The sequence below is a fragment of the Gekko japonicus genome, unplaced genomic scaffold, assembly GCF_001447785.1.
Source record: "Gekko japonicus isolate JY-2015 unplaced genomic scaffold, Gekko_japonicus_V1.1 scaffold223, whole genome shotgun sequence".
NCBI lineage: Eukaryota > Metazoa > Chordata > Lepidosauria > Squamata > Gekkonidae > Gekko > Gekko japonicus.
Window position 1 is genome coordinate 202445 of NW_015175977.1, and position 21346 is coordinate 223790.

General features: G+C 41.2%; 1 protein-coding gene across 1 annotated transcript in view; it reads left to right on the top strand.

The window, feature by feature from the left end:
* The window catches only part of MTHFD1L (methylenetetrahydrofolate dehydrogenase (NADP+ dependent) 1-like), a gene marked incomplete at its 5' end in the record, with an annotated part of 215451 nt that extends 197285 nt beyond the window's left edge, over positions 1-18166 (top strand). Inside the window, 2 exons of the mRNA XM_015426158.1 lie at positions 11123-11228; positions 16854-18166. Coding sequence (XP_015281644.1) covers positions 11123-11212 — 90 coding nt within the window. The remainder of the gene's footprint in view (positions 1-11122; positions 11229-16853) is intronic.
* Between the last annotated feature and the right edge of the window lie 3180 nt (positions 18167-21346).

Genomic DNA, 21346 nt, shown 5'->3' on the forward strand with positions numbered 1-21346 from the left:
GGTGTGGCCTATTATGATAATAAGTTCCTGCTAGGCGTGGCCAACTTGTGAGCCAGCTGGAACTCCATTCCTGTGCGTTCCTGCCCAAAAATAGCCCTGATTATAAGACAAATATTTAGCCTTCCAATTTAACATTGCTTATTCCATTCAGCGTAGGACTTCTTGCCATACTGAGTCAATTTTATTCACATCATCATCTTCTTGAAAAGCTAGAAGTTTACATGCATATATAAACACTGTGACCTAATCTAGAAAAGTTATCCTCATTGGTATTTTCTTCACCTTCCATATTTCAGCTAATATTAATCTAGCAGTTGCTACGACGTATAATAGTATCTCCCAAAATTTCCTTGGAATAGTAGCTACATAATTTAACAGTAATAATTTGTGTATACTTTTAATATTATGCCTAATTCCTTTTGATATTTTCCAATATTTAATAGCTCTAGTGCACTTCCACCATTTCAATATGTATGATTCGTGGACATCTTTGCATAGACTTGTCTTCCTAGGTGCATTTTGGTTACTTGCAAAATAACTTTTTCTGCTGCATTAAAATTAAAATACCACATCTATGTTATTCATTCAGATCTATCCCAAGAACATATTTCTTGAAGGTGTCTGGTTAAGTGATGTAAGGCTATAGTTTCAATTCACATGTTCAGTGTTTTCTATTTTTCTTTTTGTAATTCAGTATCTCCCTTAAATATTAAAACAGAGCCATCTCTTATGAAGAAGTGGCCTACTTGCCCATCTGTTTTTGAGGGAACTGGGGGGGGGATAAATTGTATTTGGTATGCTCAGTCCAAAATTATTGTTTTTCCAGAGAAAACCTAGACTGCTGAGGTAATAATGCTTGTGTAGTACCAATGAGGAATATTTTTAAAAGCTACTTAACTAGTCACTACTGAATGTTGGTCCAAGAGATATGGTTGTATTTCCAGCATAGAATGTTATTTATCTGAAGTATTTTTGTCCCTTCGTTCTCACTCACTCCACACTAAATAAAATACCTCAATAACATTAAAAATATACAAAAAAACCCAGCTGCTACAAACCAGCATTGAGTAATAAAATCAAGTGATTCTATACAAGCAACATATTAAAAGTCTTTAAAAACACAGCAAAATATTGTTTAGAACTGCAGTATATAAAAAGTACAGTTAATACAACCAGATCACACTAGATATCATTAAATGGCAAAAAGAATAATCAGCCCTGAAAGAGAGGCAAGTTAAATCATATTAACCACATCTTGGTATAGGGCCTGAAGGAAAGCCATGGATAAATATCTTTACATTGCCAAAAATGTGACAGATGAAACACTAGGATAGTATCTGCAGGGAAGTTTCTTCCAGAGATGAAGCACCATGACAGAAAGGGCCCTGTCTCTTGTGGCCCCGCAGCTAATCTTAGATAGTGAGGAGCATACAGAACAGTACTCTTGAAGAATATATCACTTGCTGGGCATAATGATATGGGACAACATGGTCTTTGAAATACCCTGTTCCTAGGCCATTTAGAGCTTTAACGGTAAGAACTAGAACCAGAAATTTGAATTGAACCTGGGAGCAAATGACCAACCAGCTGGTATGATGTGTCCACATTTACTAATGCCAGTCAAAAGCCTTTCAGCCACCAGTTTTCTGTATTTCTTTAAATATTAAAATCCTTATTTTTCTGCAGGGAATCAGTGCTAATGTGACAGAAAGGTAAAGTAAAACCATAAAGACACAAATCACCAAGATCAGTATAAATATAATTCTCAGCATCATTCACCAAGAACAGCCTTAACAAAAGGCACAGTTGACACACTTTAAAGATAAGAACAAGACCGTAAATTGAAGCAAATAATGGTCAATGTGATTCTTTCACAGCAAGTGTTATGCATTCAAAATGGGTCATCCCAACTAACAAGTGGGCTGCTGCATTTCACTAAATAAAAATGGTTAAGCCTTGTGTAGTGTGTTAGAGTACTCCAATCTAGAGAGCACATACCATGTATCAGAACAGCTAGATCAAAAGAGCCTATGGATAAGCAAAATTCAATTGAAAAAACGGCTCTCTTAGCCATGACACTAACCGGCATTTCTAATAGAAAGGCTGAGTCTGACAGCACCCACAAACTCTTTACAATGTCAATGGCAGCCCCATGTAGAGGGAATTGGGTCAGGTTTGCAGCAACAGCAGAATGATGTGGTAGAATTCTAAGTGTTAAAATGGAATGTACCACTTCAGACTGCACAGCAGAGTGATCACATGCTTAATAATCTCCCATGGGGGAAAAAAATCCCTGCAAATTAAAAGTAGTAGGGAGAAAGGTTCTAGCCTTTTGCACTCTGTGCTAGTATTAATGTAGAGGACCGTTGAAAAATGCACTGCTTTCCCCACAGTCTGAAATAATACCATCCCACTCTACTACCTCATTACCACTTCATTGTCTCCATATCTTGATCAGGCCTTATCAGTTCAGAGCTGTGTGTAGGTCTCAGCTGACTTATGACCGCCCCATAGCATTTTCAAAGTAAGAGACGTTCACAGGTAGTTTGCCATTGCCTGCTTCTGGGTAGCAACCCGGAACATCCTTGGTGGTCTCCCATTGAACTACTAACGAAGGCCAATGCTGCTTAACTTCCAGGATCTGACGAGATCGGAGTTCCGCTTCACATAAGCTAAAGGGAAGGATTTAGATCACCCTGTGCTATAGAAGTATACTTTCTTTGTCGTAATTTAAATGTCAGGTGGCATTTAAAAGAATAAAAGAAATAGAATACTTCCCTACCTGGACAAGACTGCCATTACACTTTCTTATCCAGCCTTTGCTTAAATTAAGCAAACAATCAGGAAAGAAAGCCCGCACCTGTTGCCTGACTTTGTGCCTCAGAAAACCAGCAAATGAAGTTATGCCATTTAAAAATGAAAAATAATATTTTAATAATGGCTGGTAATGGCATGCCAAGAGTAGCAATGGACTATTTTCATTAAGTTGATCTGGTTTTGTATATTTATTTTCCCAAACAGAACCAAATCCGAGATCTTCATAAAACTTTATTATTAAACTTTCATTTAAACACTAACTAAAAATTGTGATTAGGCTGCTTTCATAATCTAGGTATTTATTTTGAGGCACTGAATATATCTACTGAGATTATGTCTGTGGTCTTGAAAAGAATGCTGTCTGAAAGACTGAAATTATTAAAGTTTCTTAAAGCTGATCCTTTTGCAAGGCAATTCCATTTTGCTTCTAGTAAGCATCTGTTATTTCAATCTGAAATTTTGGGATTCTTTTTCTTGGAGCAGGACAGGCTGGTGGCCACTTATGACAACCCATGCCACCTTCAGGATATCTCTTGAATCCTTTTTAAAAGTTATATATTTTCTCTGCTTCTTCAAGCTGAACTATATGATCTTAGTTAAATCATGCTTTTTCATAATGATGCTCTTTTTACTTCAGTATTAACAATTTTCCGTTCATATTTCATGCACTTACTAGTGTTGAAATTATTTTGCAACCACCATAGCTCAAACTAATTGTGCTAATATAAGGATGCGATGATAGGATTCTGGGACCACTGGGATAAATAAATGTGCATATACAAAGCAGTGTCAGTTCTGTGTGGCTCAGGGCACTGAACCTATCAAGCATCTTGCAAATTTCTCCTTTCATTTCCCAAAGCATTAAAAAAAAACCAGTCCTGGCTGTGAAGAAAATAGCCTGTGGGCAGTATAATGTCAGCATTATTCCACAAAGGCTCAGATCAATAGCCAAGGCTGGAGCTTCTGAGTGTAGAATAAGTCCAAGTCTTCTCCCTACTGAGCATGCAAGAACAATGGCTACTGAAAGCTGGCAGTTCTCAGGATCTCTGACATATTGTGTCGTCTCTGACATATGCGTATTGTTATTGTTATCAACATATTGTGTATTGTTATTCTTTTCTTTAATATGCATCTTGGCTCATTTGCTTGGATGATATCGGTCCATTCACTTTGCTAGCACTATTTGATGGTCCTACCCTCCCCTTGTGCCATGCTTTGGCACATGCAATGCCATTCTTGGATTAATAGGAGGGGGGCAGTAACTGTTTTTGCTCAGTCAGTGGCACAATGCACTACATGGCCCTTATGGTACTTTCTGTCTCTTCCAACTGTATGGCTGTCTGTCGTAGCCACAGCCCATCTTGTGCCTGTTGTCATCCAGCCCACTAGATCAGTTCTTTCCTCGTAGCCCGTCTTCCAGACAGTGCCAAAATATCAGCGTATTTGAAATTACCTCGTTTAGTATAGACCCTTTTGGCAGGATACAACCAGCTTTGGCTTTAAGTGCATCAGCTCCTTAGATTGGAAACCGCTTGGGAAACATTTCTGTTTGTTCATAGTTCATACATTTTCCATGTTCTTTTAAGAAAGATACAATATTTCACTTGACTCGTTATAGATTTAGATTGTTTAATTAAGTGAAGGAATCTGTTTAGTTAATGGGTTTCTTAGATGGTGCTAAAGAAAACAAGTTACTGGATCAAGTTTTCACTAGCACTATTTGATGGTCCTACCCTCCCCTTGTGCCATGCTTTGGCACATGCAATGCCATTCTTGGATTAATAGGAGGGGGGCAGTAACTGTGTTTGCTCAGTGGCACAATGCACTACATGGCCCTTATGGTACTTTCTGTCTCTTCCAACTGTATGGCTGTCTGTCGTGGCCACAGCCCATCTTGTGCCTGTTGTCATCCAGCCCACTAGATCAGTTCTTTCCTCGTAGCCCGTCTTCCAGACAGTGCCAAAATATCAGCGTATTTGAAATTACCTCGTTTAGTATAGACCCTTTTGGCAGGATACAACCAGCTTTGGCTTTAAGTGCATCAGCTCCTTAGGTTGGAAACCGCTTGGGAAACATTTCTGTTTGTTCATAGTTCATACATTTTCCATGTTCTTTTAAGAAAGATACAATATTTCACTTGACTCTCGTTATAGATTTAGATTGTTTAATTAAGTGAAGGAATCTGTTTAGTTAATGGGTTTCTTAGATGGTGCTAAAGAAAACAAGTTACTGGATCAAGTTTTCATAGGTTCTCTGCTATGTATTCTGTTTTCTGCTATGTAATCTTTACGTCTTAAAAATCTTCCTATTCTAATAAAGCAGACAAATGTTAGAGTAACTGAGAAAGTCACTAAAAGCCTTTCATGTATTTCTCCCCCTCCCCCCATGTTGTAGTAATGCCTGTACTGGTTCTCTTGAGATTTTTTCCCCATATATTTTTTTATTTTATAAAAGACAAACAAACGTATAATCGGGGAATAGTATACATTCTTCTTATATCTAATTCTTAACCTCATACATTAACCAGTTATTATTTTTACTTTTTCACATCTTTTTCACACTTTATAGTTTATATAGAGAGATCTTTGCATACAATAAAGCATGTAGTTCATTGTTCCATTTCGGTTGTATGCCTGTGGAAATCAGACATGATTTTCTTCAATCCATTTATAAAATTTGGACCGTGTTTTTTCAAAAGCCATTCCATTTTGTCCTCTCAAAATTAAAGTTAGATTATCCATCTCTGCTGTTTCATAAATTTCGTTTATAAATTCTTCTTTTGAAGGGATTTCGTTTCTTCTCCTGTGTTAAGCATACAGTATGTATAAGATATAAATCTTGCTTTCTATACATTGTTGGTACAATATTAAGTAAAAACACTTAAGATTTATATGGTACAGTGGTTCTCTTGAGATTTTTAATGTGTAATTAGTCTGTAAAACTAAAATACCTATAAATTGGTGTCCATACACATATAGGTAGGTGCTGTGGCAACAGGGCTGCTGAGAGCCACCTTGGGCCCCTGGACAAAGATTCCATCTCCCCCACACACACACGAACCTGATTCAAACCAAAAATCATAACAAAACAAACAAATCTCGTGGCTTGCTGTTACCATGAATCTATAGTAATAAAAGGATTGGCCTATCTGTTCATATTGTTTATCTATTTACTTTACTTTACTTTACTTATACCCCACATTTCTTCCCAATGGGAACCTAAAGTGACTTACATCATTCGTACTCTCCTTCATTTTATTCTCACAATAACCCTGTAAGGTAGGTTAGGCTGAGTATATGACTGGCCCAAGGTCACCCAGCAAGTTTCCATGGCAAAGTCGGGATTTGAACCTGGATTCCCAGTTCCTAGTCTGACACTTTAACCACTACATCAGACTGGCAGGCATAACTCATGCAAGAATAAAGCTAGGAGACTCAAAATTGGCCACCAGTTTCAGGAGGATTGTCGGAGTTTCATGGCCAAAATTGAAAGGCATGGGGAAATCCTGGCCCATGTAAGACAAACCACCGCCACATCATGCTATTTGCAACTGAAGCTAAGGGTCTCTGTGGCAGGCTGCAGCATAACTCAGTAAATAATGCTACATGTTTGAAAACTGGCCACTAACCCCAGAATAATGATGGAAGTTACAGTGCCAAACATGAAGAAAATTGGAACACCCTAAACCAGGTTATCTTCACGACAGGCAGCAAATAATGAGAGAGCTTTTAAGCAACCTATGTGTTTCTAATACTTAGATCCCAACCTGCCATGGAAGGTAGCTGGGTGACACACTCTCAGCCAGACCTGCCTCACAAGGCTGTTGTGAGGATAAAATGGAAGACAGGAGAACAGTGCAGCTTTGGGTCCCCACTGGGGAGAAATACTGGGTACAGTATTTGTTATAGATCTAATTTTAATGCTATTTTAAAAATTTACATCATTTGTAATATAGCAAAGTAGCCTTTACAAAGAGCTATTAGATCTTCCACCAGCACAGTAATGATTAACAGCCCAGTGCCTGAACTGGGAGTTGTAACTTCTGTTCCACATGTATAACCACTAAAACAGATTAATGTTCCATTACCATGCATGTAAAGGGGAGGAGAGTTTACTACTTTGTTAGATCATGGGGAAAGATTAATCTCCCTCCTTCTATTCATAATATTAACAAAGGTTTGCTACTATACTACTCTTAAGTACATTTTGTCACCAAGCAGAATAGGGATGAGAATAGGGTTGCCAAGTTGACATACCTTCAAAGAGGGGGGATTCCTGGCTACCGGAAGTGATGTCATCACATCGCCCACATTGGGGGCGGGGCACCGTGACTTGAGGGGAAACCATAGAGTTTTCCCTCGGTTCACAGAGTGTCCCCCCCCCCACAACGTGGCCAGCGTGATGATGTCACCTCCGGGTGACATCATCACGCTGGGGACACCCTCCAGCAGGGGGTGGAGTTCCCCCGGGGCCCGATCCACCGGTGGCGGGTAACAGGCCTCCCGGGCAGGAATTCGCCCGCCCCTAGCAGGGGCTTGGCAAGCCCAGAAGAGAAGGTCTTGAGACCCAGAAGTTAAAATAAATGGGGGGGGACACAGAAAAATTAGGTGGAGGGAGATAGAAATGAATGAGAAAAATGTGGAAAAGAGGGACATAAATTAAGGAAAAGAGAGGGGAAGGTTGGTGCAACCTTGGTGCAACACCCTAACTACTGCTTTGTAAGATCTGGCTGACCTGGGTGCAAGGAAAGGAAGCGAGAAAGGCTAGACTATTATAGAAAATGACCTTGGTTAACAGGCTGCAGGCTGACAGTATAGCAGTTATCAGCCTGGGTGGTTTGTCTTGTTCCATTGCTGGATTAGTTGATGAGTTTAGACAAGTTTGCCTCAGTCATGGAGAAAGGGAAGTCTAGCCAATATTAGAGCACATTTTACTGTGCTCCGGCTTCCCTGGACCCCTAGTGGCTTCAGCCAGAACTGCATTAAAATAAATGGAAAGACATTCAGCTGGATGCAGCATGAGGCTGGCTTCAAGGATCCTCCAGCTGACTTGAGTCCCCCGAATTTTGTCCCCTCTGTCCCCTATGCCAGTGGCCCTGTGTGGTAATGATCTATAAGACTGTGATGACCAAATGGAATTCTGCACAACCAGTGGTTGGTGCCTCTGTAAGGCCAAATTCTCCACATGAGTGTCTTTAAGGGTCTGGTGACACTCTCTGTCAAAGAAACTTTGGCTTTTAATGAAACATATTATTACAACTTCTGGCAGATCATTGCTTTACTAGGTTAATGGTCTGCTGATGTTTATCAACAAGAGCTAATTGTTAGGAGGTGGTCTCAACTAGCTCGCTAGATCTCTTGTTCAACGACCCATCAAAAACTTGGAAAAGGTTACCGTCTGCTGAGGGAAATCAGAGTATGTGCTGAGAAATTGCTCACTGGGGTACAGGATCTGCTGTGTGGTAATTGATCAACTGTCTTGTAGGAATGCCCCTCCCTCCATCTGTGTTCTGTTCTGCTTGTGTATTTGTAAATGGACCAAATTTTACAAAATTACGATGTCTCCAATGTGTGCTCACTTTTATCCAAAGAAAATTTGTAGCAGTCCCACTAGAACCTCATCACTCAGCAATGTCTGGAGCATACAGCTAAACTTGCTGATAATAGGAATACACTGGCAAGAAGCACTTTCAGGGGAAATTGGGGGATGGGAGGGAGAGGAGCCCTTTCTGCGTATTAATTCTTGTTTGCAGTCTCCCTGCTGATGTTATTCACACATACATAGAGTGAAAGAGTTGGGCTCAGTTTTGATTTTGAGGTATATGTGTGTGAGAGAAAAATAAAAAGTGCCCGAGGGGTATATTTACAGAATCAGGAAGGATTAAGCACTTGCTTCTTACTTATATCTATATTTCTCTCCTTACTGACCCCCTTCTCCCAGTTTCAGTTACAAGAAAAGGCTGGGAATGCCATGTTACTCTAGAAATATCTAACCCGAGGGTCCCCTGACGCCTTTTTAGGCATCCAGTGAGTGTTTTTAGAAAGTGGGCAGGTCCAGGTGGGGCTTTTACTCAGCAGTGCTTCTGAGTGATCACTGGAGATCTGATTGGCTGTGCAGATTTTTTAAAAGTTGCTTCAGCAACAGCTGCCACCACAGCAGAATGATTTCCACTGCATTACAATAATATTTTAAGTAATATGTTAATTTTAAAAGACATCCCATTAAACAGAGCTTCTCCCTGAAATGCTGACGTTTTAGCGGTTAGCTCCACCTTCTATGGCAGCCAATGTGTGGTTGCATCCATCACCCTGTTTCAGAATTCCAAAGGTGCCTGGAAGCTCTAAAAGGTAAGGGGGACCCCTGGTCTAACCTCTCTCCTCTAATTTCTTTTGTAAAGGTACTTTCAGCACTGTCAGTACAAGCAAGGGGTGCTGCAACACATACCAAGTATGAAAGCTGCATCCAAATCTGCAGGTTATGCTGGCTATTATTGTCTACCTGTGTGCTAACTGATGGCAGAGAGGCTTATGGAAGCGTCAACTGGCCTTTGCCCCTTTTCCTTCCCTTCTCCTCTCCACCGATTGAGGGTGCTCAGAGTTATCATCACCCAGTCTTCTTGGCACCGTCTCCTCAACACCCTAAACATCATGAGCAAAAGTACAAGTTGCAGAGTCTTTACGGTTTTTGAACAATTGTATTGGCTTCAGTGGAATGTGAACTGTAGGCACACCTGCAGAATTTGGGTACAGCCCAGATAGAAAATTTGATCAGGCCTTCTGCCATTGAATGGCTAATTCATGTATATTATTGCTAAAGCATAAATTAAACTGTTCAGTCAGGTCCAAACGACAATACTTTCAGCCGATTGTTGACCTTTTAATAGTTTAATAATTAGTGCTGCATGATCTTTCCCTGTTGTGTAATCATGAAGCCAATTGTCATCCGATTATGAGCTGCCATCTGCAAGCACACAGAAACGGATCCATTTTTATTGAAAGTTATGAGTTGGTTGGCTAATATTTCATATTGTGCATACACATTGTTGCACTGGCACTTGAGAATTCTGGCACAGGGGAGTGGAAGGACAATGTGAAATTAACATATGGAATTCACTGCCGCAGGAGGTGGTGGCAGCTACAAGCATGGATGGCTTCAAGAGGGAATTGGATAAACATATGGAGCAGAGGTCCATCAGTGGCTATTAGCCACAAGGTATAGATAGGAACTCTCAGTCTGAGGCAAGTGATGCTCTGTATTCTTGGTGCTTGGGGGGAACAACAGTGGGGAGGCGTCTAGTGTCTTGGCCCCACTGCTGGACCTCCTGATGCCACCTGGTATTTTTGGCCATTGTGTGACAGAGTGTTGGACTGGATGGGCCATTGGCCTGATCCAACACTGGCTTCTCTTATGTTCTTATGTATGTTCTTAATGTGTTGCCTAGGCAGTCAAAGAGTGTTTCCTTACCTTCTATGTATGATTCACCTCATGATTGGCTGTGTGGACATACATGTGAAAGGCAACAGCGACTCTGACATAGGTGACAGGAGGAGAAGTTCCTCCTCCTAGAGATCAGCTTACCACTATTCCTCCTAGTTCTCCAGAGCATCCAGATCATTGTGAGTTTGTGAGTTACTAGCCAACTGTCTGGTGTGATGAATCCAATCATGATGCCCCAAAGCAACACATAAACTCAAAATACAACTTGTTTTGAATAGTGACAAAATTAATAACTGAGATAAAATAAGATTGGTGTAATAAAAATGGTGATTGTGAGCATTAGAAATTCATATTACAAGCATATTTCACCAGTAATAATTAATGTAAATCTGTTTAAGTTGATAGAATTGATGTTCATATTTAAAATCCTTTTGTGTGAATATTGCCAGTAGTACCCTAAATTAACAATCTAGATAGCACTGAGAAGTAGACTTGTACAGTATTTATCTGAATGGCTTCAATTTTTATTAAATATTTACTTTCCTAATATCAAAATCTTGAAATTATTTCTTAGATCCTTGTATCATGGAGTTTCACAAAGTATTGCCTTTCATTTTCTTTCCTTGAATTTCTTCTTGTGTACATTTGTGAGGAATCTGAAGCACAAATGAATCTGTTTAAGCATTAGAATTTAGCAAAGGGGATTGTAGTAGCAGATGGTTTGATTCGTTTTGTCTTTTAAATGCATCTGTAGTTATGGGTCCGTGAAGAACAATATGGTCTTTCACTTCACCATGGGTATATGTGCGCAGAGTGGTTATCAGCTTACAGTTTCAGGACTGTAACTTTTAGTTCATTGTTCCCCTAGATGAGCACTATGCCAGGATTGCCTACAAGGCCTTGCTTCTATGATATCGACCTTGACCCTGAAACAGAACAAGTCAAAGGGTTGTTTTGAGCCGGCTCAAAATCAGGTGAGTGATTAGTTTGTGTAAATAATAATAAAATTAAGAGTCCCGTGCATGCTGCCTGCTCTTGCCAGTGGCAATGGATTTGGTTTAAAGCTACTTTGAACATTATAGAAAGGTTTCTTTCACTAACCAAACATCCAAATGTTCAATGTATAAATATACCAAGAGGAATGTAATAGAGCTTTGTCATGATGAAGTTAAGTGTGCCCAAGTATAAAATTGCTGTTTATACATCTAGAATTTGGATTGACACAGAAATCAGTATCTTATCCTTTCAGTTCCATAGTTAATCACTCCTCAACAGTCCCAAAATAGAGAGCTGTAGCCAGGCAAGATGATGTGAGATTTAGGGTTGGATTGAGCTCAAGGACCTTAAGAGGTCCATGCAAGGATTCCCAGTCTTTGCAACACTCTCCCCCAGCAGTTCTTCCCAACCCCAGGAAGGTTTATTTCTGAGGACACAGGACCTGTGTGGAGTAAGAGCCCGTGAGCAGAGGGGAGAAATGGTCAGCTGACACTTTGCATGGCATGAAGGTAAATAACATTCCATGAAGCCTCTACGAAAGGACAGGATTTTTATCTCCAGGCAGTTGGCAACACTACCTCTGACTATGGCTTCAAGAGCAATCCACCTCTCCTGTATGAAGTTGCCACACAAAATTCTCCCAAGCCTTCATTCTTTTTGTTCCCAACTACGATTGTGATTAACTCCATGCCCCTGCACCCCTTCCCCTCAGTCTCCTGCCTCCCATATCTATTCTTTCAACAAGTCTTGCTTCTTAGCCTATGTCTTTCCTTTTCTTCAGTCTGTGCTTCTAGGTGCTCTTATTCATTTTCCTGGCCTTGAGTATCCTTTGGCTTCTCCTGCACTCTGCCTGCCCTCCCTGCCAACAGTACACAGGCCCTTCTGTTAATAGATTTTTGTCCTCATCCTCTGCCCCTCTTTTCCTTTGGCTATATTAAAAAAGCCCAAATAGCCTATACTAGCCCAAGCTTGGGAAAACTCAGAAATTAAGCAGGGTCAGCTACAGGCCTGTAGCCAGAAAATTTGGGGGGAGCCACCGGGGGCGACGTCACCAGAAATAATAAAATTAAAATAAACTAAAAGGCGACAAGAAAAGCCAGCCCACTGAGTTGTAAATGCATGCGTTTGGCAAGCCCTTGAATGCACACACACATACGCTGTGCACCTGGGTCTGTATTCATGCCACGGAATGCCCACCGGTTTGCAAGGTGCCCAAGCCCGCTGGAGAGGCTGCAAAAGTGCAAAGCTGCACTGGCTGACATTTGGAGCTTTTTGCAAAGGGAGCGGACCGAAGGGGAAGACAATGGCAAACCTCTTTCCTTGAAAACCTCATGGTCCTAGGGTCTTAGGGTTGCATGCGTCGTTTGCAACTTGACAGCACTTAATTATAACAGCCAGAATAGCGCTGACTAGCCCAATCTCATCAGAATTTGGAAGCTAAGCAGGATCAGCTACAGTTAGTACTTGGATTGGAGACCACCAAAAAAGAGGGGTTGCTATGCAGAGGAAGGCTATGGCAAACCACCTCTGCTCATTCCTTGCCTTGAAAATCCCACCACACAGCACTGGCTTTCTTTCAGCTTCTCTGCCGAAAGAACCTAGCCATTCCGCCTACCTCTGAACCTTGTTTCACTTTCCTTTCCCTATGCTGCTCTGTGGCCCCACCTTAGTTACGTTCCTGGCAACAGCATACAGTTCCCCATCCCTAGCTTCTAAATGATGTTCTCCAAGTCAGACTAATATTTTACATCCGTCAACAGCGTTTGCATTTATTTTTTGGCACCTTGCCCATCATCCATTAATACGTTCATGAACATTGCAACAACTCCAGTAATGGCAATGGCAATTTACAGGTGACATGCAGTTTCTATCATCTGTAGCCTCTGTATCACCAGAAACCCTTTTGCGAGAACCTTCTGTATTCAGCATTCTTTAAAAATTTAATTTTCCAGTTACATTTTTATTCCTTTCTTTCCAAGCTGAGAGAGAGAGAGAGAGAGAGAGAGAGAGAGAGAGTGTGTGTGTGTGTGTGTGAGAGAGAGAGAGAGAGAAAGAGAGAGAAAGGGAGGGAGGGAGGGAGGGAGGCACCTTAAGTTCCTTCACCATTTACCAAGCATTTGCTAAAGAAGTTTGTACATTCCTTGCAAAAGTACAACAGAATATTTTTAAAAGTCTCAATTGATGTAGTCACAATCAATCAATCAATCGCAAAATTCCCATATATTTTAATGGCAAACAATATTTACCCATTTGAAAAGGAGCTATTAAGAGAGACAAGCTAGTTGTATGTAGCCATTGCAGGCACTCCCTCACAATCTCCTTATCCTATAGATCAGGGCTATCCTGCTCCTGTTGTCTCACCCACATCCACAATCTTGATCATAAAATCCCTTTCTCATACAGCCTTTCACAAATTGGACTGCTTTTAAGTATATTTGTTTTATGTGCTTGTACTGAGACTCATTTGGACATTTCTAAGCAAGGATGGGGTAAATGGAATGATGGGAACTGAATTAGCCAAATTAAAATAGTTTAGAAACCTTAATCCTCTACTGTAATATAAAAAGAATCTTTAAAACACTTCTTTTTTTAAAAAAAAAAAACACTTCTGAAAGATGTTTGGGCTTTGGTGAGCAATAGGAGAAAGGAATTTCTTAACCAGAGAACAGTTGTCAAGCCCACATCTCTACAGTCTTTGTGGCTGTAAACTCAGTGTACAGATAATAAACTGAAGAGCTTGTTTACAGCCTACCTCAGAGGTTGCAGTGAGATGTCAGAGAAGAACCAGTCTTCCCAAGAAGACCTAAGCTATTTAGGACTTTAGAAGTCATAGTCATCACTTTGAAGTCAACCAGAAAATAAATGTGGACTCAGTATAGGCACTGGAGCACCAGTTAAATGTGCTCCCAGTGGTATTTTTCTTTTCCTTAGTCCCAGTAAAGGAATAGACTGCCATTAACTGCAAACAGTCATTAAGGGTCCTCCTCATAGGGCAATTGTGCTTTCTAGCTTGTATTTACAAAGACATCACTGATGGCTGGTGGATGTATGTAGCATGAAAAGGGAACTTCTCTGGGGTGCCTTTGTGTGGAGTTGCTGAGACTAAATGTCCAACATGGAAACAGCAGAGGCAGAGAGACTAAGCTGGATTATTGACTGCAGTGAGCTACTGCACTCCCTCCACTGCCTCATAAGCAGCAGATCCCATCTATAGGGAGGTAGTGGTAGGACAACCCAACACATATGGCAGAAACACTCCAGAAACTGAAGTTGAAATTTTATATTACAGAGGATTTCTATCTCCATAATTTGCACAGGAATCTTTTAGTTGGAACCTACAATCAGAAACCTATAGTAGTAAAAACCATGGAATTGGGACTTAACTGGCATTATCAGTTATTCCCTTTCTGCAGTATTGGTAATCTTAGTTGGTCTATCCAGAGGTCATTTCGGGGGGGATCGCAGGGGATCGCTGTTCCCCCGGGTGAGGTGCAGGGGGCGGGGCACACGACGAAGCCCCGCCCCTTCTTCCAGCCTCATTCTGTTGCAGAAGGAGGAAGAAGCAGGAGGGTAAGTTGGCGTCCTCCCCCTCTGCCTGGCCGAGGCCACTCCACGTGGCCTCCGCAAGAACTCCCAGCCCCATCCAGGAGCTTCCCCAAGGTAGCTGTGTTAGTCTGTTGCTGCAAAATAGTCCAAGAGTTCAAATAGCACCTTTAAGACTAACCTTTAAGACTAAGACTAACTGAGTGGTTGGTGTGGCCTTATGACACACTTCCGGTGATGTCAGGGGGTGTGGCAAATGCTAATGAGTTATACTAATGAGTTCCCCTAGCTCTTTTTCTACGAAATGACCCCTGGGTCTATCTGTTTTTTAAACTTATCCTTTAAACACAGACTACAGTCAGACATCACAATAAACAATGGTTTGCTTAAACCACAGTTTGTTGCACAAACCCTGGTTTGTTCGCAAGAGGGACAGAACAGACTACAATTTGTTCATAAATCAGTCTGCTACTTGACTTGCAGTCTATCTCCAAGCAGAATCCCTAAGTGCTATGAATCCCCTTTACATTTTCTCATCTGCTAGCAAAGTTTGCTATTACAGACTACTTGGTATAGGCCATCTGTAATAAACTAGAGAGTAATGAGGGGGGTAGAAGCCTAGGGCAGGGCAAGCCACCTCATCCTTCATGCATTTCCCAAGTTGTACTCTGAAACAAAACAGATCTTTCACAACCCTCCCCCATTCTTTTGCCATTCCACCATATTCCCTAACCTTTTATCTCATCTTGGGGGGGGGGAGTTTACTTGGGGGGATATGAATGGAGAGCTTTCTTTATGGAGAGGAAGATATTGGAAGTAGGTGGCCTGTGAGCTGCTTCTGACTGGTAGAATGGTTTATGTGGAACAATTTCTAAGGAGTCATTTGGAAACATAAGTACAAGCATGTGATGAAGTGAGATCTTTTGTCCCACTTCCTTTTAAGGAGGAGAGTCATCATTACCTGAGGGCCGGTGTATAGAAAGAAGGCAGAGGAACAGGAGTGTGCTGTGAAAACTTCAATAGCTAAATGCAAGGGGATCTGGAAAGAATTTGGTTGCTTCTCTGTATCTGGAAAGTAAAACAGACTGTGCTGCAAACTAAAATTTCTGCATTCATATGGCAAAGCAAATCATATTTAATGGGCTAGATACAAACTATGGTTTAGAATCCTGGTTCAACCCATATTAACAAACTACAGTTTGTTGGGCAGCCTACATTCAAATCTCACACTAAACCAGAATTTAATAAAAATCATGGTTGGTGAGCTATGGTTTATTATGATATCTGCCTGGAGTGATGGCTGGCATTCGGACATCACAACAAATTGTAATTAATCTACAATCATGTGCAAACAAAGCTTGTTGCCATACTTTAGCATTCCTTTCTTCCTTCCCACCTCTCTCTTCCTCTCATGTGGGCAGAACTTGGTTGCAAACTTCCTGGTTCCATCATGCTCAAATTTGTTGTGAGGGCCAAATAAAGATACCATAGTAAACCACAGTTAAAACATTTGAGTATTTACTGAGCAGTAAATTTGAACTTGATGGAACTGATGTTCCCAATCACATTTTGCATACATGAAAGAGAGATGGATGAGATACTGGGCACACAATCACAGTAAAAAGTTGTGTTTGTGGTACCTAACTTCAGTTTAAATACAGCTGGTTGTAGTGCCTGAATGCAGGAATCGTGATAGCAGAGATCAAGATGGTCACAAACTTGTGGAATATATACAGTTAGGGTTTTTATTACACTGACATAATCCAAAAAGTGAGTACGATCTGTTCATATTCCTTCATCAGTTTCAATAGATACTGTGTTCCTTTTAAAAAATTATTTTAAAAAAATCATTACTTATGCTATTCTTCCTACAAAGAGCTGAGGGCAGTGTACAGTATGTTATTCTTTGTGAAGATACATGAGGGAACTGTATTTGGTGAAAGTACACTGTACTATGAGGGACAGTTGCATGCTAGTTTATACTCCAAGCAAAATAATTCCAACTGTGTAATATTGCAGATAATTTGCTGTCTGACATCCTTTTTTCTTCTTTTTTTAAGGGAGCCAAAATGAAGTTCTGTTTCTTCCAGCTATGAAAAGGGTATTCTTAAAGTCCTTTTTTCCCCCTCTAGACTTCTGAAAATACAAACGGCAAGCTTCAATGTTTCCTGAAGTACAAGACAAGCATGATTTTGAAGAATGCCTATGATGTGTCTCTGGAAGAATTCTGGGATAGACCAAAGCACAAAAATATGCCCTTTGCTGAAGTCTTTTTGTAGTGAAAAACAGTCTAATTCATAAGAACCAAAAACAAAATCAGTGCAAACTAATTTATTCTAAAATGTAGTATAAAGGAATGCCTTGCAAAACCATTGTCTACACGTTTGATTGTTTACTGGAGGGGAGCGCCATCAACAAAAAGAAAACTGTTTGCACTCTTTATTTTCTGTTCCCTACTTCAGCTCCCTCACCTGAGGCAATCTAGAAAAACAAGCTCCATTAAGCAGCATTAAAGGGCACGGGGCAGCTTCTAGCACTTAGAAATTGAAGTCTCTGAATTATCAGTCAGTGTAACCTTGGACACTGCTGGCTGGGGGGTGGTAAGTGTTCAAATTTAGGGTTCTGATTTGAGGAAACAGCCCAGGAATTCTGTGAAAGGTGAAAATAGAGCTGTTTTTCTCTCTGTGGCTAAACAGCTGTGAAATGCTTATACTTTATGCATCTCCAAGTATCATGCTCTGCCAAAGGAGTCTGAGTTACTAGGCTTACAGTGCTTCGAGCCATTGTGAGTGACTCTGGTAAAAATCCCAAATGTCAACAAGCCTGCTTTTTTTTTCTTCTCAAAGTCAGAAAAAGTAAGCAAACTTTATCTTCAAGTCTCCTCCCCCTAAAGGGTTAGTGCTTGGTTCCTGACTGAGAGGAATTTTGTCCTTTTTTGGGTAGTACTTTAAATTGCACATATGAAACATGAGAATGGATGCAAGCTAGTGCACAGATCTGTTTATTTCAGTGTTTCTTACTGTCTGCGGTGGTGTAGCCTTAATAAGAAGTGCCAAAATACTAATTTTGCTTATGCTTGGGGGGGGGGGGCAGTTAGTAATCAAAACTCTTTACTTTGCATTGTTATAATTGCCAGTCACAAAGTGAAGCAATTTTCCCCTGAATTAACACAAAGTATAACATCCGGATTGCAAGATGTCATGGTCCCACTGTACACCACCTTGGCCAGGCCACACCTGGAGTACTGTGTACAGTTCTTGAACCCTTACTCCAAATGGGTGTGGACAGAATGGAGCAGGTGCAGACGAGGGTGACAAAGGAGAGCAGGGGCCTGGAGACTAAGCCGTGTGAGGAAAGGCTGAGGGATTTCGGAACGTCCATTCTGGAGAAGAGGAGGAAGAGGGGGAACATGATTGTTTTCTTTAAGTCTTTGAAAGTTTGTCATTTAGAGGAGGGCAGGGAGCTGTTCCTGTTGGCTGCAGAGGTGATAGAAAGTGGCGACAAGTCACTGCTGACAGTGGTTTGCCTTGCCTGCCTCCATGCCAAGACCCTGGTATTCCTTGGAGGTCTCCCATCCAAATACTAGCCAGGGCCAACCCTGCTTAGCTTCCAAGATCTCATGAGATTGGGCTAGCCTGGGCTATCCAAGTCAGGCAGCAAAAGATAGGACTCACAATAATGGGTTTATATTGCTTGCGGACAGGTACTAGCCGGATATTAGGACTTTTTTTTTTTACAATAAGAGTAGTTCAGCAGTGGAACCAGCTGCCTAGGAGGTGGTGAGCTCCCCTTCACTGGCAGTCTTCAAACTGCAGTGGGACAAACAATTGTCTGGGGTGCTTCGGCCTGATCCTGCATGGAGCAGGGGGTTGGACTAGTATGGCCTGTATGGCCCCTTCCCACTCTGTGATTCTATAAAAGTACCCATCAACAGGGAAATTGCTATAGAACTTCAAATCTGATCATATTTTAACAGATCACTTTGGCATATTATTACTCATAATTGCTGATCATTACACATGCAATCTCACTTTCCTAATGTTGATTTTACAGTGAAGATAAGTAACTGCATTATCTCCTTGAAGGCACTGAACTCTTCAAATCATTCAGATACTTATCAAGAATCCATCCAGCATAATTACATAATATAAACAAGCAACATGCTTGGTGCCTGCAAGACACACTGAACTTCAGGGGCTTCATTAAAATTTTGAGTGGTTGCATTTGCACTCGCTTTGTCAGTGCTCATTTCTTTTGGTTAGAACAATGTAACGTCTGTGAAGCAAAGCCGGAGGGTTCATTTTCTGTGCTCTTATTAAGCAGCTGAGGATTGATTAGGGCTGATTTAAAAATAAAAGGTACTAAGTGCTTTTTCTGGTGGCTATTTATTAAAGGACTCTGGTTCTAAATCCTAATTAATTTTAGGATATATTTTCTGCCTGTCAATGGTGTGGGTGACAGACACACCCACATTCAAATATATAGGCAACTAGATGATGCAAGCAATTAATACATACAATTCAAGCAATCAGAACAAAAATACCACCCATTTACTTCCAGGTTACCTTTTCAGTACTTTTCTCCCTCAAAGCCCATCAGCACGTGCCCTTAATGTTAAAAGAAACATGGGACTACAGTATGTAGTAGGGGTGTGCATTCGGGTCTACCCAAACCGAAAATATACCCGAAAAGCACCTTATCAATGTTTTCCGGGTATATTTTGGAGAACCAAAAAGAAATCCCTGGAAAAATCCCAGATATATTCAGGAATTACCAACAAAACCAAGCTGCCCAGCAGAGCCGCAGGTGAGCCTATGGGGAGAAGTCTCCCCACAGGTTCAGCTCCTGAGTGGGCTGCTCTGTTGGGCAGTCCTGTCTAAACCAGGCTCTGCAGCAGAGCCCCAGCAGAGCCTGCAGGGAGAGTTGTCCCCACAGGACCGGCTCCTGGGTGGGCTGTTTTTGGGCAGTCTGGTCTAAACTGGATTCCTGGGCAGGCTCTGTTGGGCAGTCCAGTCTAAACCAGGCTGCCCAGCATAGCCTGTGGGGAGAGTTCTCCCCACAGGATCAGCTGCTTGGCGAGCTCTTTTGGACCGTCCGGTTTAAAGGGACAGCCAAAAGAGCCCCAGCTGAGCCAATTTTAGTGGCTTTGCTACTGCTTTTCCTTCTCTGTGTTTTCTTGTTCGGGTCTATTGGACCTCAAAAATTCAGGTTTTCAAAAAAGAATCCCAGAGCCGAATACTTTACTGGTATTGGGATCTGGTTTTTTTTTCAGGAATCCTGAAATTTTGGGGGGTCCAATAGACCAAAACCTGAAAATTTTTGTTGTTGTTGTTCAGTCGCACAGTCGAGTCCGACTCCTCACGACCCTATGGACCAGATCACGCCAGGCCTTCCTGTCGTCCGCCGTCCTCTGAAGTTTGCTCAATTTCATGTTCGTTGCATCTATGACACTGTCTAACGATTGCATAGCCCTAGTATGTAGCCCTCTTCTGATTGTAGAATGGGGTACAATTAAAACATCTGTGGTGAGCAGAACTGCTACAGCAAGCTCTGAAACCAACCTATGCATATTCAACTGAATGATGTACCAAGTCTACATGCTTGCATGTATGTAACTGGATCTCTCCACACAATTTTTCTGCTTTGGAAAAGCTGGATTCCTGTTCACATAGGAAAAAGTCACAGGTGCATACATCAGAACCTACATAGGCTCTCTCCATATGTTCAAATGAGCATGCATAAGTTAGGGGTGAAGCTAACTGCTGTGATCTTGCTATTCCCTTCTCCCACTACTTACTCCACCTGCATATATATTCGATCCCATTTTAACATCAAGAGAGGGCTTCTGACTTACAGCATCAAGTGTGCCCCATAAATTTAAGTCACTCCAGTGGCCATTACTTACCACAAGCAATTCTGGGACTCTACAATACCAACTTTCTACAGAAGGAAAATTCCCCAGATTTCTGGATAGTTAAACAGTTTATTCATTTAATCCCTTCAAAATAACCCTTCATTTCTGGAGTTTTATTTTTTATGTTTCCAGAGTTTTATTAAACTACAATTCAGTATTAGTGTAGGGCTTATATTTTTTCACCTGAACATATATTTTTCCTTCCTTTTAGGTGAAAAAGCTGAATTATAGCAGTCATAAAGCATGAAAGTAGGCCACTCGTTTAGATGTGTTTGGTGACAAGAAAATGCCCACTGCAATATCATTCCTTATATATAATTGAGTAGTGAACATTCTAAATTTGGCCCCTTTAGTGTTTGGCCGGAAGAACTGCCACTCAGAAGACGCTGGCTGGGTTGACTGGCTGCTTTGTGCAGTCCCGCCCAGCGTTTCAAGGTCTTTTGCATGTGGAAGCTGATTGGACTTCACTCCATTCCACACCTCAAACTCCCCCCCCCCTGCAAGGCAGTTGGAATTGCCAGTTGCATATGGAACCTACTGTATTCTGAGGTAAAATATGTCCTCACTCACAACACATCACTTCCCCTTCAAAAGAAACAAACCCAATAACACAATCATGCCACATCACAAAGAAGACAG